At 31.9% G+C, this 24498-nt stretch overlaps 2 protein-coding genes, 1 long non-coding RNA gene, 3 other non-coding genes and 1 pseudogene across 6 annotated transcripts; 5 read left to right on the forward strand and 2 right to left on the reverse strand.

Moving 5' to 3' along the window:
• Positions 1-809: 809 nt before the first annotated feature.
• Positions 810-5970, reverse strand: LOC110625552 (annotated as a pseudogene).
• TRNAS-AGA lies at positions 5942-6023 on the forward strand. Its single transcript has one exon. It is a non-coding gene; the product is annotated as a tRNA-Ser (tRNA).
• A 2380-nt stretch (positions 6024-8403) lies between these two features.
• On the forward strand, positions 8404-10593 carry LOC110625830 (palmitoyl-acyl carrier protein thioesterase, chloroplastic). Its single transcript, XM_043962136.1, has 6 exons — positions 8404-8800; positions 8878-9011; positions 9111-9224; positions 9333-9504; positions 9621-9689; positions 9957-10593. Exons 1-6 carry the CDS (start codon positions 8438-8440, stop codon positions 10188-10190), a joined length of 1086 nt encoding a protein of 361 aa, XP_043818071.1. The 5' UTR covers positions 8404-8437; the 3' UTR covers positions 10191-10593.
• On the reverse strand, positions 10397-15032 carry LOC122725180. Its single transcript, XR_006352644.1, has 2 exons — positions 10987-15032; positions 10397-10520 (listed from the first exon to the last, which is right to left on the reverse strand). It is a non-coding gene; the product is annotated as an uncharacterized LOC122725180 (long non-coding RNA).
• TRNAS-AGA lies at positions 14762-14843 on the forward strand. Its single transcript has one exon. It is a non-coding gene; the product is annotated as a tRNA-Ser (tRNA).
• A 1352-nt stretch (positions 15033-16384) lies between the features above and the next one.
• On the forward strand, positions 16385-18320 carry LOC110625829 (palmitoyl-acyl carrier protein thioesterase, chloroplastic). Its single transcript, XM_021771491.2, has 6 exons — positions 16385-16779; positions 16851-16984; positions 17084-17197; positions 17310-17481; positions 17598-17666; positions 17915-18320. The coding sequence occupies exons 1-6, from the start codon at positions 16417-16419 to the stop codon at positions 18191-18193; spliced, it is 1131 nt and encodes a 376-aa protein (XP_021627183.1). The 5' UTR covers positions 16385-16416; the 3' UTR covers positions 18194-18320.
• A 672-nt stretch (positions 18321-18992) lies between these two features.
• Positions 18993-19074, forward strand: TRNAS-AGA. Its single transcript has one exon. It is a non-coding gene; the product is annotated as a tRNA-Ser (tRNA).
• Positions 19075-24498: the final 5424 nt, after the last annotated feature.

The following is a 24498-nucleotide window of genomic DNA, read 5'->3' on the forward strand; positions in this document are numbered from 1 at the left end:
GTAATTAACTTCATCTTCTTATAGTATAAAAACTAATAATCACAGAGACAAATGTATACAATTCTTACACAACTACTCTTGAATTCTAAACAATTCCTTACACTTGCCTTATTTTTCAATTTATTGACTTAATATCGGAGTGGCTGCTATAGACGCCAACTAACTCACTTTCTCTCTCTTATAAATTGACCAATCGCAATACAACTCTATTTCGGCCATATTTAACTTCCCTTCCAGTGGCATGTGACACCAGCGGCAACATTCCAATTTCTTCCATCATCATGCTATCTAGGGTTTTAGTGTTTGGGTATGGACTTCATGTTTGTAGGTTTGTGTTGTTTATCTAGGCTCCGAAACCTTTTCTTTTGCCTAAATCTAATCTTAGATCTTAGTACATTAATAAATATATCATTCTATTTATTGATTAAAAAAACATTAAAATTAGATTATAATAAAATTTAATAAAATTTTCTTATTATTTTGTTTTTGTTGTCCAACTATTTACCTAATGGTCCACATCAATGATATTTAATTAATAAATTAATAAAAATACAAAATTTTTTCTTATTTAAGAGTGTGCAACTCCCTTAATTGTCATATTTAGTGCAAATTCTAATCAGTCAAACAAGTAAATTTTAAATACTAAGTAGTATATAAAATAATAATAAAAAATACCACTTCCCCATCGTTTGAAATGACTCATTTTGTAATAAAAAAAATTAAATAAATTTTTATAAAATTATATATAATTTAATTTTTTTAAATAAAAAGTATTTAAATTCAAAAAAAAATCTCCCATTTCAAATAAAAAAAAAGAAAAAAAAATCAATTTAATTGAATCCTTACAAAATCACAGTATATTAAATCTTGAACTTATAAGGAGCACCAAAATTAGTCCCTCTTGGATAAAGATTTTACATATGAATTATGGTTCACAAATCTTAAGAGGCAACATTACTATAAGCAAAGGTCAATTTCCTCCTGTGTCATTTCAATTGTTTCATCACTGTCATAATCTGCTGCAACACCAAAGATGGCGTTGGATTTGGATCTCCCATTCCCATTACCACCCCTCTCTTTTTCATCAGTCCTTAGCCTTTTACTCCTCAGCTTAGAATCATCAGCTTTAGCAAGTTCTGCCTCAGTACATTTGTTTGCATGCCTTAGCCTGTCTGCAGGTATCTTCCTTTGAAAGAGATGCAGCATCTACATATTTTATAAGCTCCTCAACTGCATGAGGAATAACATTCCACTGTTCCGCTATTTGTCGGACATCCTAAGCCGACAGGAAAATCTGGTTAGACCCTAACCAGAAAACAGTTAGCAAGCTTTCATTCAACACAATTCTAATAATTTAACTTCCGTCTGGTTCCTCAAAAGAAACTCAAAGCGATATTGAAGCCGTGTAATTGGCTTTCACAAATCATGTTCCACTACAAAGGAAGAGGACAAAGAACTCTCCATTGTTAGTATGAAGGGGCAAAACAGTCGAGAAGCCCAAAGATGTGACACCAGCAGCATGAGGTATGCATGAATTCATGTATGAACTGAAAAACTTGAGGATAAATCTACGAAAATGATATGCAAAACTAAGAAAATGATCTCCAAAAGAGAAATGCTTTTAGCAGTCTCCCTTATCATTTTCTCTTTCAAAACGTTGCAAATGTCTTAAACCAGGATGCTTGCAGCATCAAGAATTTAAGAATAAAATCTATGTAAATGAGACAGCAAAAAGGCCAAGAAAAGGTAATATCTGCCAAAAGATAGGTGTTTGCAACAGTGAGATTCCTTTAAACACACTCCAGATATTTTCTTCAAAAGGATTTAAAAATATTTATGAATCTCATGTAGAATGACAAGTAAAAGGCAAACTACATTTACTAATTCAAGTAAACAACTAAATAATCAATTAACTAGTTTTTCTTCAATTAAGTCACTCCAATAACTAATTGCAACTCAAGTAGTTTCCATAGAAAGAGAAATAAATTAAAGCAATAACAACTTCCTGCACCTTTAAAGAACAATGCAGTCTCTACAAGAACTGTAGACCTGATTCTGTTCAAGGGCATCTATGACATCTTGCAAAGAAATTATGATCCCTCCAGCAGCTACATCTTTTATTTCACTTGATTCAGGCTGTTTATAGGAAAAAAGGATAACTAAATAATGTAAGGTCCATTCCATAAATAGGGCAAATATCCTACACAACAAAAGCAAGGAATTAAGTAGGGTTCTGCATGGTTTGGGTTGCTGAATGAAACTAGCAATCAGAGCAAAACTTCTGTAAACAGAAAAAATTGCTGATCATCATACATAAGATTCTAATTTGCAGTCTGTCTTACTTCTCTTCCTTTTCACCTATAATACTGTAAACCATAATATATATGTAGTATCAAAAGTCACCAAATAAGATTTACATGAGGATAAATGCTCAATTCGACCCCTATACTTATTCAGAATGCCAATTTAAGCCTTTTTAACTTTCATCCAATTTAGCCCTAAAGTTCCAATTAAAGCTCAATTTAGTTTTCATAATTTGTAACTCAAGCATCACATTGGTGACTCTTTTATACTTTTAGTTTTAACAGAAATTAACTCTATAAAAGATAATATCTTAACTACAATTATATAATTATCAATTTTAATTAATTATAATAAAATATAAAATAAAATCAATTTTAATTATATGAAAATATGATATTTCTATGACTCTTCAATTTAGTCAAATACAATGCATCATGATTATAATTTTAATTTTAATTATTTACGTAAAATATAATTCTTTTTATATAATTTTAAAGAATTATGAAAAATAAAAATGACATTTTTTATATTTACATATTATTATTTAATAATACTAAAATATATTTTATGTTTTAAATTTAATTAACTATAAAATATAAAAAATAATACGCTAGTATTAAAAAATATTAAAAATTGGGAAGTGGCGCATGCAATTCAGGTATGTAGAGGGTTGGACTAAATTGAGCTTTAATTGAAACGTGAGGAATAAACTGGACGAAAAACCAAAAACCGGCTAAATTTGACACTGCTAATAAGTACAGGAGATGGATTAAGCATTTAGCCATAGGAAGGACAAAAAGTACACGGGATTAACCATTCACAGAGAGACATTTTCCCACGTGCATAGGAGTTACCAGCAGATCCACATAATTGAAAGAACATGAATCAACATCATCAGAGAATGGAAAGGAATCAGTCACAGAAAATAAACCAGCATGTGCCGCTTACCTTTACCTCCTGACTATCCAGCCATGAGATGGTTCTCTTCAGATCATTAATGGCCCACTCCTTCACTCTCGAAGAAGAGAATAATCCCTCTAAACTGCCAACATATGGCACAAGAAACAAATTATTATTGTCATATGTAGGAACTTCGGAAAGAGAATGAAAATAAACGGGGATAGTGACATTGAATAGTTTTTCACTATGCTGTTGGGAGAAAATATGAGTAACCATACATACACTAATTTATTCAAACTAACCTTTGAGTACGCAGAGAGGTTGGTTTTGAATGTGATCCTCTTTCAATTTGTTTCCCAGATTTTCTAGGTGAGGATGGCTTTTGATCTGCAAGCATTCTTTGTATTCAGAAGATCAGCTTCTTATCAAGACCAAAAGGAGGGGAAGTATTATGCCTACACTTATAGTATCAAATAAAGCACTTTGAATATTGATTACTGGTCAAGAAGCAGATCCTCAGATGTGGCTGAGTAATGATATAATTCTTTAGACCTTGATAGAAAAATACTACAAATTCACCGATTAATCACTAAACAGTAAACACTCATGACCTCAGGAACACACAGGGCATCTATTATTGACACCAATAAGATAAGGAATTTGTAGACCATGCCAAATTGCCAATCCAATTAATATTTTGGACCTGGGTATTAAGATATACTCTTGTAAGTTTTTCATTACAATTCTTTGGGGGATCCCAAAAAATAAATAAAAAGAAAAAGGTCCACATGCCAAAGGACAGATAGCACACCTGTATTCATACTTTTACATGGGTGGCACTGGCAACATGCCCAAACAAAATAGTATGGTAGGTTTCATTTGGACAGAATCCGAAAATTAATGTTTTAAGATTTTATGATAATACCAATTAGTAATCACATAATCCAATGCAATTGATTTAAAGGTTAGAGTAAGAAATTCATGTCTTCATTTACAACATTCACAGCAATGTCATGCATGAAAAAGAAAAAATGATAAGTGGCCTTTTCCCAGGCATTGAGGGGGTGAAGGGTGTGAGCTTTGGCTATGCTTGGTCTTAGACGTTAATTGCTAAACAAACAGGTGACAGACAGGGTAAATCCAAGGAATAACTAAAGTATGTTAAAAATATTCATAACGTGGGATTGGTGAGAGCATTCCCACTACTACTTTCAAATGTGACGTTTTTCCACCATGGTTTTCCTGCGTGCATCAAGTAACTATCAATATCAACAAGCTTCTTTTGATTGTAACAATCTAATATCCATTCCTACAGCAATAAACTAATTAGCATCAGACAATCACCAGACAAAAATAGACATTTGTAACAAATTGTAACAGCAAAAACAAACACTCAGAATGGTAATTGCCTATAGGGTTCACTCAAAATATAAAATGTGGATTGTGGAACAAAGTTGTTAGGTTAAATACAAAGAAAGCAAGAGACAGGCTTAACCAATCATCTATATTGCAAGGAACTGCTCTTTGCCTCTAGAATTTTAGAGCAAATCTGGATTTGTCTGCTTCAATAAAGCTTAGATGGTTATGAAGGACGAGAATAATGACAGAAGCCATGCCGCCAAAAACACTCTTTCTGTTTTGTCCAAAGAGTGTAGGAATCGGTATAAGATCTATGCCATTATAGAGGTTTTACAAGAGTGAAGAAAAAAATCGAAGTTATGAACAAAGCAGCCATAAAAGATACTATCTTGACTTGCACTTGATGAACCTTCCAACAGATAATCCAAAATGTCTTCTCAAGTGTGTTAAGTTTTTTCCTTTAAATTCATTTATTTGTGATAACAATTCCAAACACAACAAGAAAGAAACCTTCTTCACGATCGTGCCACAATCTGCCTCAACTTGTCGAAACTTGGGAGTATTTGAATATGCACAAACCAAGAGTGTGCACTCTGAAATCCAGTCTGGTCTATACTCTGCTCCCATTCCAGAGCTTGAGACCGCAATGTTGCACGGTCAGGATCAACAAACCCTGACAACACATAATACTCCTTCCTATCCGAACAAAAATCTCACGCCACAACCCTCAACCCGTTGAAAAGAAACCAATAGAACACATAAGTATTAAACTGAACTATAAATTGTCATACCAACAATTTGGAAAAGTTCTCTGAAAGTGAATTGAGGCCTCCAGATTTCTGCCGCTAATGGTTCCCTTGGAAGGGCTATTTTCTTTATGTTCTTCATTTTCTTTATGAATAGACCATTAACTTGAACTAAAAGTCACAAGTCACAGAAATTAGAATCAAAAGTCAGGAAACCTAAATCAAATTTTATATCAACTTACTGAAATATCCCATCATTCAAGCATTAATCATTACACAAGCTCTTCAAACAAGGAACTTTAAGGCAATCAGAAATGCAAAAGAACACAAATAAATTCGAGTTTCGATGCTAAATTCCAATATCCTAACCATAAATAAATAATCAACTCGAATTAACTGTAATTTATCTAATTAAAAAATTTTGCATTGTCAAGTTGTGCCAAAAGTTCTACCCCCTCATCGCCAAGCCATCGAGAATTGCAAATTGCAAACTATGCTAAACCACCATATGGTCCATATCTGAATTCCTATTAGATTCTTCTCCTCTCCGTTTTTCTCTTCCCCCAACTCCGAGTCCGAGTGTTATCTGACCAGTGGTATTTATTGCAAGTAAGACCTGGAGAAGCAACGCCGTGGACGTGCCGGAGTGGTTATCGGGCATGACTAGAAATCATGTGGGCTCTGCCCGCGCAGGTTCGAATCCTGCCGTTCACGTTTTTCTTTGCTGTTATTTTCTATCAAACTAATTTTTACTTGGTAAATTTTAGACAATAATAATAATAATTACTATTATATTATTATAATAAAAGATCAATAATTTATTATGAAGTATTCTTTATAGAAAAAAAAAAACAAATAGAATAAAATTTTACTTTAATATGTTTTATAATGATACTGTATTTTATAAAATATGGAGTAGGTGTATAAATTAAAATTTATTTTTTAAAAATCATTTCAAAACTATTTAAGAAGTTAATATGAATTCTATTCTCTCAATCCCCAATTCCGAGTTTAAAAAAAAATATAAATTATTTAATATAAATTTAATAATTAAATAGTTAATAAAAAATATAAGAAAAAATAAACTATAAAAAATAATTGAATTACCATATAAATAATTAAGTAATTTAAAATTAAAATAAATTAAATGAACTCTAAATTAATTGATAAGATTATATTACTAAAATCTTAAATAAACTATAAAAGATAATTGATTAAGGAGTGTAACATTTAAATTATTTCCATAATATTTAATTTTTAAAATAATTGATAATTTTTACTATTTAAAATTTAATTTTTAAAATAAATAATAATATTTATTATTTAAATTAATCTTATAATTAGTTAAAAAGCTTATAATGAATATATAAGATATAATAAGTTTATGCGGTTTTTGTTGGGAACTACATATGAATAAATCTGAGATATTTCGAATTCTATTCTTCCAATTTCTAATCTTCGGTCTCTATTTAAAAAATATATATATAATAAATTTACAATCTTTTAAACAAGGGTATAAATTTGAATGAGATTTTATTATTTAAATTAATTTTATAATTTTCTAAAAAAATGTAAACGCATATCTAAAAACACAATAAAATTAAATTATAAAATAATAATTATTAAAATAACATATTTCAATATTAAATAAATATTAGAAAGATTATTAAAATAACAATTTTATATTTTCAAGTATAAATTAAAAAAATAAATTTAAATCTAATTAATTGATATTAAAATATGATTAATATTTAATGCAGTAGACTATAAAATTTAATTTTATAAAATATAAAATTTTTTAATTTAGTAATAATTATCTGATAAGGAAATACAAGTAAATCGAATTATTTTTTTTAAATTGAGATTTTAATTTTTATAAATAAAGTAAATTTAGTAAAAGTATTTTATCTCACGCAATTTAATTATATTATTTTCATAATTTTTTTAAAAAATAAACTGCAATCAGTAATATAACAATTAATAATGTTCTCTATAAATTGAAAAGATAGATTTTCTCTTTCACTTGTTTACACTTCTTTTCTTTTTTGGCAAGCTCCTCTAGTCTTCTAGGTAGGAGAAGCCAGCCCATATCCTAACTTCTAATTTGGGTTTTATTATTCTCAAACATAGGTTAGGTTATAAATGCCTCTTTTTTAAAAGTAAAATTGTTTCGCATCGGCTTTATTCCGTTATTAAAATTGAGCAGTTTAAATTAAAAAAAAAATCAATTAAATTAAATTAATTTAAAATTTTAATTTAATTTTTTATTCTTTTTAATTTGGCTTATTTTTTATTTTTAAATATTTTAATTATTTTAATTCAGTTCGATTTTAATTAATAAAAATTAATAAAATCAAATCCAACTAATTAATTATAATAATATATTATTTTTTATAATATAAAAAATAAATCCATATTTTTTTTCAGCATATGAACAGCTATGAAATTAAAAAGAAAAAAACAACTAATAGATCAGTAACACATAAAAGAAAATCTATATTTAGACAGTCAAACTAACCATCTCTAACTTATTCAAAAATTTCAGATACATGAAATTACATAAATTTTTTAATCATTCAATTATAATGAAATAGCTTTCCATAATTATCCATAGCTAAACAAGAGTCTTGTAATAATTATAATTAAATGAGCTTCCTTTATTAAAATCACCTAATTATTAAAATTCATGATAATAAATTTTCTAAGCAGCCCTAAAACAATCTAGAGAAAACTAATTTTGGTAACAATACAGAAGAAATAATATTATAAAAGGTTTATAAATTGCCTGAATCTCGAAAGAAAATACTGATTTTTTTTTTTTTTAAATTAGAGTTCAGATAAATGAAGAGAACAAAAAAATATGAGAATTTGAAAAGTAAAAGTAATTTTTATAATTGATAAGAGTATTTTTGGATAATATTTTCATCTCGTAGTTAAATTATTAATTTTAACAGAAATTTTTTATTGAGAAACTCAAATTTTTACGGAATTAAAAATGAGATTCTAGACGTTTGGTTCTAAAAATAAAGTAGAATCCATTATTTATACTGTACTTCATCCACGAAAAATTAATTTTCCAGGGGATATATATTACCTCAAATTAGTTGAAAACTCAGCAGAAAAAGAAAATGGCTACTGCTACTACCGGATTCTTGCTAGTTAACAAGCACTTCCAAGTCGAAGCCTTTCAAAATAAAAAAATCTACCAGATGAAGAAAGCTGTCAAGGATGAGATGCGTATGGCTTCAGCATCATCAAGAAGGAAGACTATATCCCAAGAATATGGTGTTTGGAAGAAGCATTTTGGTCGTGTGAATGCAGCCACTGGTGAGGAAAGGCAGAAATTGAACTCTTGGAAATCAAATATTAGTGGTGGAAGTGGAAGCTTGGTGCAAGATGGCCTCGTTTACAGGCAAAACTTTTTGGTTAGATCATTTGAAATTGGCTTTGACAGAAAACTATCCTTGGCTGCCTTGACCAATTATTTACAGGTTAAAATTGTATTTGAACTTCATTTTCCTCTGCATAAATTCTATGATTAGTCTTTGATATTTGTTTTGGTGTTTAGGACACAGCACTTGAACAGTGTAGAGTTATAGGTATATCGGCTGATGGTTTTGGTTCAACACCAGAAATGAGTAGACAGGATTTGATATGGGTAACCTCCACTTTGCAGATAGTGGTGGATAGCTATCCTTCCTGGTAACTTTCTGATTTTGCAGTTTAATTAATTTTTAGTCTTCCATTTTTCTAAAACCCTCCATTGTAATCACCCATCTGATACTGTTTATGCACTGCAAGGCATGATTGTGTAGAGGTGGACACATGGTTTTATCCATCAGGACAAAATAGCGTAGGTCGAGACTGGATTGTTCGTGACGGTAAGACAGGGTGTACCTTGGCTCAAGCAACCAGGTTGAATTTCTCTTCTTGATTATCAGTAGAAAGATTATTTTCTTTAGTCGTCATTTATTGGTTAACTTGCTATTTTCTCACCTTTTTAAAAAAAGTTTAAATCTGCAGTGTATGGGTGTTAATGAATAAGAAGACAAGGAAGTTATCCAAGCTTAAAGAAGAAATCAGAGACGAGTTAGCTCCTCACATGAGGAATTGTGATCCTATCATTGTTAAGGATAGGAGAAAATTGCTGCGACTCGATGTTGATACAGCGGATTTTGCTCGAGAAGGTGTAAAAGTAAGTCATCTATATGATGTTTCTCCATGATTCAATAAATTAATGCTCTGGCTTTTCCTTTTTCTTCTAATGCTTTGCCTTGTTTAAGTGATTGACTGTATTTGCTTCTACTACAGCCTGATTGGGATCAGCTTGATCTCAATCAGCATGTGAACCATGTTCAGTACATTAACTGGATTCTTGAGGTGGGTAAATTTCTTTTCATTTCTTTTTTTGATTCATCAAAAGACTCGAACTTGAAATCTTTTCCAGTTTGAAAAAATTATCGCCCCTAATTTTCAAGGTATATACTTCTATGCTTTGTGTTGCGTAGTCTTCTCTTTGCAATATGCACATCCTTGAGTTCGAGAAACTTCCCATGTCTTTGGACATAACAAACATGCTAAAAATTCTATGTTTACTTGTAAAATTTTATCACAATTAAATGACAAGTTTCCGTTCATTTCTTTCAGATTGTTCCCCGCTCTTTTGTAGAACATCACAAGCTCTCTTCCATAACTTTGGAGTACCGGAAAGAGTGTACCACAGACAGCGTACTGCAGTCTCTGGCGAAGATTGTTAAAAATGGTGTCCGTCATAATAGTAATGATAAAGTGATAGAGTTGGAACACTTGCTCCTCCTGGAGAACGGATCCGAAATTGCCAGGGGAAGCACCAGTTGGAAGCCAAGAGATATTCCAGCATAAACTACGACCAAGCATAAGCAGTATATCCCGCGGTAGTGCTCATAACAGAACTACACTATACAGCTCCACCGTTAAAATCATTAAAATAACTCTACTTGTCATGATATAAAATAAATAAATAAATAAGTAAAAGGACGAGGACAAGAAGGAATAAACAGTGAAGAAGATCGTGTGAGGTGCATTTTCATTCTACTAGGTATTTTTGCACTTTTATTTTGTTAAAAAGATAAAAGAGTATATGTGTTTTGTGCGTTAAGAAACTGCACACCAGATAATGTGAAACGCCAATTTCTTCTCCCTTCTTCACCTTCTCAACAAGCAAAAGGGGGGCTGATAAGTGCAGCAAAAGAAATGAATTTGATCTCATGTGCTTGGAATCCTTGTGAAGTAAATCATTAAGAAATCTTCATGCTACTAACATACCATCCCAAATGAATAAGAAAGAAATATTCACTATCATCACAACCATGAAAATTTTGGCAAGCAGCATAAATAAAGTGGTTTGGATAAAAGATGAAAACTCCCCATTTTCATGAGCAACAACATGCAAGTGAACAGAACTTAAAAATCAAGTATTGTTTTTCTGACATTCCGCAATATATTAGCCATTTATAGGAAGGACAAAAAGTACATGGGATTAACAAGATGTTCACAGAAGGACATTTTCCCACGTGCATAAGAGTTACCAGCAGAGCCACAAAATTGAAAGAATAGAAATCAACATCATCAGAGAATGGAGAGGAATCAGACAATCAGTGTATCAGACACCATAAATAAATCATTAGGTGCCGCTAACCATAACCTCCTGACTCTCCAGCCATGAGATAGTTCTCTTCAGATGATTAATAGCCCATTCCTTTACTTTCGAAGAAGAAGTGCTCTTTAGCAGGATTACTCTCTCTACACTGCTAACATATGGCACAAGAAACAAATCGTTGAAGGCAGATGTAGGAATTTTGGAAAGAGAATGAAAGTAAATTTGTTAGGTATACAGAAATTTAGTCTGCTGTGCTGGCAGACTGGGATGACATTAGAGTAGTTTTCCACTACAGTGTCGGGAGAAAATATGAGTACCCATTCATACACTAACTTATTGAAAATAAAACAAGAAATAATTGGGTAATTTTTGTGTATTTTTTCTATTGAAATAAGTGTGTTTATATACAAATTATAAGATATTGTTAAAACAACTCTTAAGAATCCTCTATCAATCAATTAGTAACAATTAACCTATGATTATGTAATCTCTTTAATTATATACATGCTCTAACACTCCCTCTCAAATTGAGTAATAGATGTTTATCATACCTAACTTATTAGAAAAATATTCTATTTGAAATCCATTTAAAATTTTGGTGAGTAGATCACCTAGTTACTCAATTACTCTCCTGTCTTCACATAATCGGTAGAAATTAAATTTCCTTGAATCTTCTCACAAATGAAATGACGATCAACTTTAATATGCTTAATCCGTTTGTGGTATACTAGATTGGAAACAATGATACCAACTTCTTTCAGCAGATAATTTATCCGTGAAATAGATTGAGCATTTTGACTCAGTACTGGATCTGTATACCACATTTTGCTTCTTACTTTTCCTAAACACTAGATTTCTTCCAACAATTTAGATTTTTGATAAGTTTACTCGCAAAGATTAAATTAAAGGTAAGATTAGATAAATTTAGCACAAATGATAGGATAATAAAAGGAGTAGATTTAATAGTCTCAAAACCCTCAACATTATAGTTTGACCTATCCGCTATTGTAACAGGAGAACATAATTTATGAGATTGAAAGCTGGCAAAAATATGAAAATTACTTGTCATGTGATCCGTGGCACCAGAATCAATGACCCATTTATGTGAAGAGGAAATAAGACAAGTAAGATAAGTTTACCTGTCTCAGCCGCTACCAGAGACGTTAGAATAATTTCAGTAATATGGGTCTTACTGTTAGAAGCTATTTAAAACCAATATTAGACCATAAAAACACTTCACCTAATAATAAAAGTACCAAAACAACCCTCACATAGCCTTAAAGGAAAGAAATAGAATTTGGACAGCTCCAACAGAAGAGAAACCCGACAACAGTAAGGTCTGATGACAACAACGACCCTAGAGATTGGCCAAAAATGATGACGCGATCTCAGAAGTGGAACCGAAGACTTGTCGAAGGTGCGACACGCGTTCACGTGCCGGCGAGTGAAGAATAGGCGAAAAAGAAAAATTGGTGCATGGAGACCACTCACCGGCAGTCTGACCACCGGTCTTCAAGGAGAGGCCGAAAACTCTGTTGCGCTGTTTCTTAGGACGGTGGTGAGATCAAACAATCACCTGGACTAGTGATTCAAAGGAGAACAATATCCAACCCCAAAAGAAATAATAGATCAACCATAAAAAAGCTTTGATACCATGCAACAAAACAAGAAATAATGGGATAATTTCTATGTATTTTCTCTAAACTAAGTGTGTTTATATACACGCCTTGTTAAGCCAACTCCTAAAAATACTCTATCAATAAATTAGTATCAATTAGCCTATGGTTATGTAATCTTCTTTAATTATATACAAATTATGTTCACACTATCACAATAACCTTTGAGGACATAGAGCAGTTGGTTTAGAATGTGATCCTCTTTCAACTTGTTTCTCATATTTTCTAGGTGACGATGGCTTTTGATCAGCAAGCATTCTTTGTATTTAGAAGATCAACTTGTTTTCAAGACCAAAAGTGGGAAAATAGAGTGCATATACTTAAATTATCAAATTAAAGCACTTTGAATATTGATTACTAGTCAAGAAGCAGATCATCAGATATGGCTAAGTAATGATATAATTCTTAGATCTTGAAAGGAAAATACTATATATTCACATATTAATCACTAAACAGTAAGCACTCATGTCCTCAGGAATACACAGGGCATCTATTATTGACATCAATAAGATAAAGAAAATTGTAGACCATGCCAATTGCCAATCCAATTAATATTTTGGATCGGGGTATTAAGATATACTCTTGTAAATTTTTCATTAGAATCCTCTGGAGGTTCCAAAAAACAAACAGAAAGAAAAAGATCCACATGCCAAAGGACAGATAGCAATTAGCACACCTGTTATTCATACTTTTACATGGCTGGCAACATGTACAAAACATAATAGTATGGTAGGTTCATTTGCACATAATCCAAAGCATAGTGTTTTAAGATTTTAGATAATACCAATTAGCAATCATATAATCCAATACAAAAAGGTCAGAGTTAGAAATTCACGTGTCTTTACAACATTCACAGCAATGTCATGCATGAAAAAGCAAAAATGATAAGTGGCCTTTGCCAAGGAAATGAGGGGGTGAAGGTTGTGGGGTTTGAATATGTTTGGTCTTAAACATTATTAATTGCTAAACAAAAAGGTGACAGACAGGGTAAATCCAAGGAATAAGTAAAGTATCTTACAAATATTCTATCTCATGGGATTTGTAAGAGCTTTAAGTATCTGGATTAAAAAAAGAAAAAAAAAAAGGAGAGATACATATAAAGACATTAACACTACTAGTTTCAAATGTAATGTAGCCTGTCCGCCATGGTTAACTATCGATATCAACAAGCTTCTTTTGGTTGTAACAATCTAATATCCATTCCTACGGCAATAAACTAATTAATATTAGATAATCACCAGACAAAAGTATATATTCATAACCAATTGTAACAGCAAAAAAAATTTTGAATGCCTGTAGGGTGCCTTCAGTCAAAATATAAAATGTGGATTTTGGAACATAGTTGTTAGGTAAATACAAAGAAAGCAAAAGACAGGCTTGACCACTAATTTATAGAAAAAATTACTACTTAGTCATTATAGTATGGCAAAACTGATAACTAATTTTTTTTCTATTTTGAAAAATGCATTAAAAGTAATTATACTTTTAAAAGAATCTACTACTTAATACCTAATCTATATTGTAAAGAATCGCAAAACGCACTCTGCCTTGTATGATTTTGGAGCAAATTTGTATTTGTCTACTTCAATACCCAGAAGCTTAGATAGTTAAGAAGGCCGAGAATAGTGACAGAAATATACCGAGTTCAAATAGCGCAAATCGCAACCTGAATAGACTGTTAACTTGAACCAAAAGTTAGAAGTCATAAAAATTAGAATCAAAAGTCAGGCAAACTAAATCAAATTCTGATATCAATTACATTAAGTTACTACAATATCTCATCATTCATTTCAAGCATTAATCATTAGAAATGCTCTTCAAACATGGAGCTACAAGGCAATCAGAAATGCAGAAGAACACAAATAAGTTCGAGTTCGATGCTAAATTCCAATATTCTAACCAGTAAATAAACAATCAAATTGAAAAATTTTGCACATTGTCAAGTTGTGGCAAAAATTCTACCTCTCATTGCCAAGCCATCCAGAAGTGCAAATTGAAAACTAAACTAAACCACCATATCTGACTTCCTGTTAGATTCTTCTTCTCTCCCTCCTCAACTCCGAGTTCGAGACAGCTATGGATGTGTCACCGGAGAAGTGACGTCACAAGTAAGACCTGAAAAAAGTGAACGCATCGCCGTGGACGTGCCGGAGTGGTTATCGGGCATGACTAGAAATCATGTGGGCTCTGCCCGCGCAGGTTCGAATCCTGCCGTTCACGTTTTCCTTGCTATTCTAAAAACGACATTTAAATTGACTGAAATTTAAATATGTAACAAAATATTTTCAAATACAAACCACATGATTTTTTTACCATTCACATGAATATGACGGATTTTTTGGTAGTTACATATATCGACTTTTGATGGGACGTTAAACAGTTTCCATGTTGCAGATGACGACAACTACATTTCTCATAGATGGACAATCCAGGACTGTTTTCTCTCATAGATGGGCAACATGTAAACTGTGGAAATCAAACCACCTAAATTTAAATTCAATTACTATTATTAATATATTAATTCATTTTAAATTCAATTAAAAATTATTTTAAATGTTTTAATTAATAAATTATAAAAAAATATTAATAATTTTCATTTAAAAAAATTAATATCTCTAAAAAATTTAAATTCTAATTTTTAAATAAAAGAGAAAATTACTTTGTAGTCCCTGAGATTTAACGTAATTAACACTTCTGTCCCTCTATTTTGGTGACCCAACACTTAAGTCCCTCACTTTCTCTTCCGTCCAAATTCGTAGTCCATCCGTCCAAAATAGCCATTTGGGACACGTGAATTGATAAAATTAACCATCTTTTTCTTCTTCTTCTTCTTCTTCTTCTTCTTCTTCTTCTTCTTCTTCTTCTTCTTCTTCTTCTTCTTCTTCTTCTTCTTCTTCTTCTTCTTCTTCTTCTTCCTACCCTTTCTGCAACTTCTTCTTCTTCTTCTTCTTCTTCTTCTTCTTTCTTCTTCTTCTTCTTCTTCTTCCTACCCTTTCTGCAACTTCTTCTTCTTCTTCTTCCTACCCTTTCTGCAACTTCTTCTTCTTCTTCTTCTTCTTCTTTTTCCTACCCTTTTTGCAACTTCTTCTTCTTCTTCTTCTTCTTTCTTCTTTCTTCTTCTTCTTTCTTCTTCTTTTTTCTTCTTCTTTCTTCTTCTTCTTCTTCTTCTTTCTTCTTTCTTCTTCTTCTTTCTTCTTCTTTTTTCTTCTTCTTTCTTCTTCTTCTTCTTCTTCTTTCTTCTTTCTTCTTCTTCTTCTTCTTCTTCTTCTTCTTCTTCTTCTTCTGGAATTTCACATTGAGAGAAGGGTATTTTTAGAAAAAATTATCACATCTCACCTTTGACTCTTTGACCAAACGGTTTAAATGGACGGAAGGACTACGAATTTGGACGGAAGAGAAAGTGAGGGATTTAAGTGTTGGGTCGCCAAAATAGAGGGACAAAAGTGTTCATTACGTTAAACCTCAGAAACTAAAAAGTAGTTTTTCCTAAATAAAATCATATAAAAAAGTTTATAAATACTATTATAGAATATATATTATTTAAATTATTTATTTATATAAACATATTGAAATAATATCTATTTAATATATAAAATTTGAATTCGATTCAAATACCATGGGTACTAATTTTCAAATTTAAATCTTAATTGTAGACTGTTCAAAATGGACTGATTAAAGTTTAATCCGATTGGATAAAGGAAAATATTAGGCCAGTTAGACATGGTAACAATTGCCCCTCTCTCTCTATATATATATCACCTCAAATTAGTTGAAGCTCAGCAGAAGAAGGAAAATGGCTACTACTGCTAGGGGATTCTTGCTAGTTAACAAGCACTTCCAAGTCGGATCCTTTCAAAATAAAGAAATCAACCAAATGAAGAAAGCTGTCAAGGATGAGATGCGTATGGCTTCAGCATCATCAAGAAGGAAGATTATATCCCAAGAATATGGTGTTCGGAAGAAGCATTTTGGTTGTGTGAATGTAGCCACTGGTGAGGAAAGGCAGAAATTGGATTCTTGGAAATCAAATATTAGCGGTGGAAGTGGAAGATTGGTGCAAGATGGCCTCGTTTACAGGCAAAACTTTTTGGTTAGATCATTTGAAATTTGCTTTGACGGAAAACTATCCTTGGCTGCCTTGACCAATTATTTACAGGTTAAACTTGAACTTCATTTTCCTCTGCATAAATTCTATGATTAGTCTTTGATATTTGTTTTGGTGTTTAGGACACAGCACTTGAACAGTGTAGAGTTATAGGTATATCGGCTGATGGTTTTGGTTCAACACCAGAAATGAATAGACAGGATTTGATATGGGTAACCTCCACTTTGCAGATAGTGGTGGATAGCTATCCTTCCTGGTAACTTTCTGATTTTGCAGTTTAATTAATTTTTATTCTTCAATCTTTCTAAAACCCTCCATTGTAATCACCCATCTGATACTGTTTATCCACTGCAAGGCATGATTGTGTAGAGGTGGACACATGGTTTTATCCATCAGGACAAAATAGCGTAGGTCGAGACTGGGTTGTTCGTGACGGTAAGACAGGGAGTACATTGGCTCAAGCAACCAGGTTGAATTTCTTTTCTTGATTATCCATAGAAATTAAGATTATTTTCTTTAATCGTCATTTATTGGTTAACTTGCTATTTTCTCACCTTTCTTTAAAAAATTTAAACCTGCAGTTTATGGGTATTAATGAATAAGAAGACAAGGAAGTTATCCAAGCTTAAAGAAGAAATCAGAGACGAGTTAGCTCCTCACATGAGGAATTGTGATCCTATCATTGTTAAGGATAGCAGAAAATTGCTACGACTCGATGTTGATACAGCGGATTTTGCTCGAGAAGGTGTAAAAGTAAGTTATCTGTATGATGTTTCTCCATGCTTCAATAAATTAATGCTCTGGCCTTTTCTTTTTCTTCCAATGCTTTGCCTTGTTTAAGTGATTGACTGTATTTGCTTCTACTACAGCCTGAATGGGATCAGCTTGATCTCAATCAGCATGTGAACCATGTTCAGTACATTAACTGGATTCTTGAGGTGGGTAATTTTCTTTTCATTTCTTTTTTTTGGTTCATCAAAAGACTCGAACTTTGAGAAAATTAATGCTGCTATATGTTCAGGGTATATACTTCTACGCTTTGCGTTTCCTTCCCTTCGCAATATGCACATCCTTGAGTTCGAGACACTTCCCATTTCTTTCGACATAACAAACATGCTAAAAATTCTACGTTTGGTTGTAAAATTTTATCACAATTAAATGACAAGTTTCTATTCCTTTCTTTCAGGTTGTTCCCCGCTCTCTTGTAGAACATCACAAGCTTTCTGCCATAACTTTGGAGTACAGGAAAGAGTGTACCACAGATAGCGTACTGCAGTCTCTGGCCAGGATTGTTAAAGATGGAGTCCGTCATAATAGTAATGATAAAGTGATAGAGTTGGAACACTTGCTCCTCTTGGAGAACGGATCCGAAATTGCCAGGGGAAGCACCAGTTGGACGCCAAGAGATTTTCCAGCAGAAATTACTACCAACCATAAAGTGCTCATAACAGAACCAGCTAAATGAAGAAGAAAAGGAAAAAAAAAAAGGAGTATTGTTTTTCTGACATTCCGCAATAATTAGATTACACTTATCGCTGATAGTGAATAATAATAATAAAAAAAAGATTGACAGCCTTTGGCAGATACCGAAATTTAATTTAGGAGTTTAATTTAAATAAATAATTAAATTAAATAAAATACCTTTTTATTTTATTATTTTTTATTATCTCATAATAATTATTTATTTTTTTTATTATAATAATATATAAATTAATTATTATAAGTATTTATAAATTTAGTCCGATAATAAATATATCTGAATGTATTTGAGTAAATATGAGAGATTTCAAATTTTACTTCTTTTAATTTTCAATCCCTTATTTAAAAAATAAAAAATTATTATAATTTAATGATACTATTATCGACTCCCTATTAATTTTGACATTTTTATAAAAATATAAAATAATAATTATTATTTTATATATATTTAATTTGATAATAAATATATTAAAATAAATTTAAGAAATAACTATTTTTTAATGAATTGAAAAGAAGCACTTAAATTATACAAAGCAGGATGCTTGCAAGACCAAGAACTTTAGAATAAAATATATGTAAATGAGACAGCAAATTAAGGCTAAGAAAAGGGAATAAATCTGCCAAAGATTCTTTCAAACACACTCCTGATATTTTCTTCAGAAAAAGATTACAAAAATTTATGAACCGCCGAGAGAATGAGAAGTAAAAGGCAAAATACATTTACTATTTGCAACTCAAGTACTTTTTATAAACAGAATACATCCGCAGAAAATGACAGCGTCGCCGTGGACGTGCCGGAGTGGTTATCGGGCATGACTAGAAATCATGTGGGCTCGGCCCGCGCAGGTTCGAATCCTGCCGTTCACGTTTTCTTTGCTATTCTCTTTCTATCATATTCGTTTTTCTGACACCTGCTCGTCTGTTTCAATATACTCATTTTTTTCACTTTAAATCACAATATTTTGATAAATAATCTATATGTTATAGTCAATTCACACGTTTATATTTTTAATTTTTAATTTTTAATTTTAAATAATTAAATTAAATTTTTAAAATTTATTATATTTTTTTTAATAAATCTAAATTAATTTTGACCAATTGCAATCATAACCTTAATTTTGAATTGTTAGGAATAATTATTTTATTTATAAATATATTTATTCTTATTCTTATTTTTTCCTTTCACGTTTACAAATAACAATCTTTTATTATATTAAAAAATAATTGTAAATAAAATAATTAATAATAAAAAATTAGTCATATTTTTGAAATTACAAATAAATTAATTTAAAATTAAATATTTCATGTAAAATAAATTTTTAGTTATTAATTTGAAATTTTATTTTATTAATGCACTCTTTATTTTATCTACAATTTATTTTATATTTATATTATAATATTTTTTTAAAAAAAAAATGTACCTAATTTTTTTATCATATAATAGGTATTATTATATAGATAAAAGTTTTGTATTTTACTGTACATTTATAATAATAAATTGAAGAAAGTATTATATCTTATTAATTTTGTATTATGATAATCTTTTTAACTAATTTTAATTAAATATTATCATAATAATTTATTGTTACAATAATATAACACCACATTTAATTGTTTTATATATGACAAAATTTTAAAATTAATCATTTTATATAAAATAAAAATTATTAATTTCAAAAATTTTATCACAATAGAATAAAATTAAATATTAATAAATTATTTATCGTACTTATAATATATATATATAGTATAATGTTTCTTTTCAAAAAAAATTGTACAAATTAATTAAATACTAAAAATTAGTCATGTTTTTTCAAATCATGAATGACTAAATGTAAAATTAATAATTTTATGTAAAATAAAAATTAAACTTAAATTAATAATTATACAAAAGTTATCACGCTATTTGTAAAAAAAAGTTGTCATGCTGAAGAAGATGGAGCCTCCTGGTTTGTATTTTGGCCCGTAGTACTAAGAAAAAACACATAGAAAATGGCGATAATATTTCGATTGATGGATACAATGATGTGGAGGAAGGTATTGGTCATGGTCTGGAGCCCAGATCCATTTGTGATACGTTGATGCATGAGAATAGTAATGCTAATTTGCATGGAAGTGAGGCTGATGTCTAGGTAGATTTGCTGGTTGAGCAAGAGAATGGGGAGAAGGATGAGGCTGATGATACTGAGTTGTGTTCAACAATTAAACTCTCTCCTGATGATATTAGTAGATTGAGAAATCGTTGGAAATATACAATTATTGTTAAATCGGTGAGTAGATGGATTGGTTACACATACTTGGTGAAAATGGTGAAGAAATTATAGAGACCTATAGCAGTCTTAGAAGTGATTGCTGTAGATGATGATTTTTTTGTAGTTAAGTTTTCATCTGACGGTGATTATAAACATGCTCTCTATGAGTGTCCTATGATTGTTGACTATTATTTGTCCTCGAGAATGTGGAGGTCAAACTTTTTTTGATGTTTTAATATTATTGACTGTTTGGGTGAAATTTTCATGCCTTCTCATTAAGTACTACGATGTAAATTTGTTATTGAGAATTGGTAGTAAATTGAAAAACTCGATTAAAGTTGATACTAATACTAGTTTAATAACTAAGGGTAGATATATCGAGTTTGTGTGGAACTCAATTTAACTAAACTTTGATTTTAAAGTTTAGATTGCGGAGGTGGATTAGGCGTATAGAGTTTGAAGTGTTACATCTAGTTTGTTTCTCTAATATAAAGTTTGGCCATGCTTCCATTGTTTGTCTATTATTATAGAAACTCACTTTGGCAGATCATTCAACTGTAGAAGGTGAGGTTGTTCCTAATTCAGAGATATGGTGTATTAATGTCTGGATTCTATTGTTGCCAATAAGGAAAAGTCCGTGTTTGGAAAAAATGTTATCCTTGAAAGTAGTGATATTAATCTAGCTGTGATAGAGGATTTTGGGGATTTGATGTTGGTTAAAAATGATAAGAGGAGAAGTTTTAGGCTTAATTATAGGAAGAGCTCAAATGATGCAAGTTAACCTCTTACGCGGGAAAATGGAGATGTCAATGGACAAAGTGGGTCTAGGTTTGAGCCTCTCTCAGTTGATGTGGAGCATGAACCAATTCCTGAAAAGGTCCCAGGTGTACAAATGGAAGGGCTAATGCTTCTAAGCCCAATGGGCAAGTGGTAAATGGGCCTTCTCCTAAAGATACCTAAGGGAGAGACAAGAAGTTTGATACAGAGGATAAGAGGAAACAAATTAAGGGTAAGAACAACTTTATTTCTTCTTCTTCTACGGTTAATAAGCAAGCCCCTAAGCCAAATTATGCTATTGTCATTTTTATTAGAAGAAGTTCAAGACCTTCTCACCAAGCGGCAGCGGTGGAGGAGCATACGATTGTGATGGGTAACAAGAACAATGTGGAGTGTGTTGTTAAAATTATTTCTAAAGGGACGGATTGTAGCCTGGATATTTCTAATCTTATTAATGGACCTTTTTTGGAGCATTTTAATAATCCCTTTATGCCTCATTCATCGGCCAGAGATGATAAGGACTTTAATGAGGTGCAGTCCGAAGTTTGATAAGTAAACATTGAAGTGTTTCTTTCAAGCTTAGATAGTCAAGTTCGACATGGAATTGGTGTTGAAGAATTGCCTGATCCGCCTGAAACAGCATGGATATAAAGAGCTAATCCTTTATGGATTGTTGGTATTTTCCTTCTATTTTATTTTTTAATGATTATTTTTAGTTGGAATGTTCAAGGAGCTGCCTCTCAAAACTTTAAGAGAGCCTTCAAGGAATATCGTAGGTTATTTTCTCTTGATATCGTGTGTTTAATGGAATCCCGTACGAGCGGCCATCATGTAGATCAAATTTCTGCGGCTCTAGGATTTAATTCGTGGGTTCATGTTGAGGGAATAAAACTTGGGGGTCAATTAAAGTTGTCTATATTGATGCCCAGTTTATTGTTTGTCATGTTCTGTTACAGAATTGAGAGTCATGGAATTTGGGGGTTGTGTATGGAAGCCCGAATGTGCATGGGTAGAGTTTCAGCTAGCAAAATTTGATTTAGGAGATAATTGGATGATCTTAGGAGATTTTAATTCAATGATTTCAGTGGAAGAACAATCTGGATATTCCTCGCTGTAAGATGTTATGGGGGATTTCTGTAATTGGATCTTTTGTAACGGCCTCATTGATTTGGGGTATGAAGGTGTTCCATTCACCTGGTCTACAGGTAGAACTTTGGACACGTTGAAGAGTGCGAGACTTGATCGTGCTTTATGTTCGGCTAGCTGGCGATCCAGGTTTGATAATGCTTTTGCAACCCATGCCGCCAAACTCAATTATGATCATGTCCCTGTTGTAGTGAATACCGTTGGTTTGAGTACCCCTCATCCACCATATTTTAAAAACCAGATTGCGTGGTTAACTTATGATGGTTTTGAGAATGTTATTAAGCGAAATTGGAATCCTTTGGCTCCGATTTAGGACAATACTCATGGGTTAGCAGCCGCTTTGTCTTCTTGGAATAGAAATGTGTTTAGTAATAATTTTTTTAAAAAAGAAAAGGTTGTGGGCTCGATTGAGGGGGTTCAAAGAAGATTGTTTGTAGTGCTAAAAACACGTTTGATGAAATAGGAGGAGAAATGAAGCAAGGAGTTAGTTGTGGTTTTGGCTCAAGAGGAACTGTTTTGGTTCTAAAAATCTAAGGAAGATTGGATTATTTCAAGTGAGCCTAATACGAAATTCAACCATTCTTCTGCTTTGATCAAGAGGAATAGATTACTTGTGCAAAGGCTTAGAAATGAGATGGGTGACTGGATTTCTGATAAGATTTGTTTGAAGGATATGGTATATGATTTTTTAAATAAGCTGTCTAAGGTGGAGGGTGTAGCTGATATGTTAGGTATGAGCTCAGGAATTTTCGAAATTGTCTACTGAAATGTTCTCTTCCCTTAATAGACCTTTTGTTATGGAGAAGTTGATAGCAACCCTTTTTGCTATGAGACCTTATGATGCGCCAGACATGGAAGGTTTCCTAGTGCATTTTATCAAAAGAAATGGCATATTATTGGGGAGGCTGTTACTAAACTTGTGTTAGGTGTGTTGCAAGGCCAGCCGATGCCATCTGTGATCAATGAGACATTACTTGTGTTAACACCTAAGATTCCTTCACCTGAACGTATTAACCAAATTTGTCTGATCAGTCTTTGTAATGTCTTATATAAGGTAATTACTAAAACTTTGGTCAATAGGCTAAAGATTGTGCTTCCTAATTTGATTGGATCTGAGTAGTGCAACTTTGTATCATGGAAGCAAATAATAGATAATATTGTGCTCTTTCAGGAAGCTCTTCGTTCCATACGTCAATCTAAGTCTAAAATGCTTTATGGCTTTGAAGATCAATCTGGAACAAGCATATGATCGCCCTGAACTAAGATTTTATTAAATGGGTTCTCCAGAATATTGGCTTCTCAAAAGTGTGGATCTCGGTAATTATGAACTGTTTGAATTCATCTTTTATGTCTGTGATTTGGACTCCAATCCTTTAAGCCTTCACGAGGGGTTCCACAGGGTGATTCTATATCTCCCTATTTTTTTGTGTTGTGTATTGAAGTATTGACACAAGATATTAGAAAATCTGTGGCTGGTGGTTTTTGGCATCGGCTTCCTTTATTTAGACTAGGATCGCTACTTTTCTATCGTTCTTTGGTGATGATATGGTGCTCTTTGCGGAAGCATCTGAGCAATAACTTCTTGTCATTATGGATGTGTTGAACAGGTTCTCATTAACTTCAGGACAGAAGATTAATTTTCAGAAATCTCGTCTTTTTGTGTCTTCTATGGTGTCTCCAGATGTAGCGGAACGTCTGTCTCATATTTCTAGAATTATTGACTCAGGATTTAGGAGATATTTGGGTACCTTGCTTTGCATCAGTGAGTATATAAGGACACTTTTTCTTACATTCTTTATCAGATGAGACAGAAATTGGCTGAATGGAAGGCCAATGTGCTCTCAATGGCCGGAAGGGTGACATTAGTTCAATCTATTCGTGCAGCTATTCTTGTTTACACGATGCAAACTTGTCTTCTTCCGGTCTCTTTATGCAATGCTATGGACAAGATATGCAGAGATTTTATTTGGAAAGGTATTCATGGGGCAATCACATTCGTCTTGTTAATTGGCAAACTATTCAAGAATCTAAAGCTAATGGTGGATTGGGAATCCAAAAGCCTCATTTGATGAATCATGCACTCTTGGAGAAATTGGGATGGAGGTTCCAGTGATCT

Source organism: Manihot esculenta, chromosome 11, assembly GCF_001659605.2.
Source record: "Manihot esculenta cultivar AM560-2 chromosome 11, M.esculenta_v8, whole genome shotgun sequence".
Classification (NCBI taxonomy): domain Eukaryota; kingdom Viridiplantae; phylum Streptophyta; class Magnoliopsida; order Malpighiales; family Euphorbiaceae; genus Manihot; species Manihot esculenta.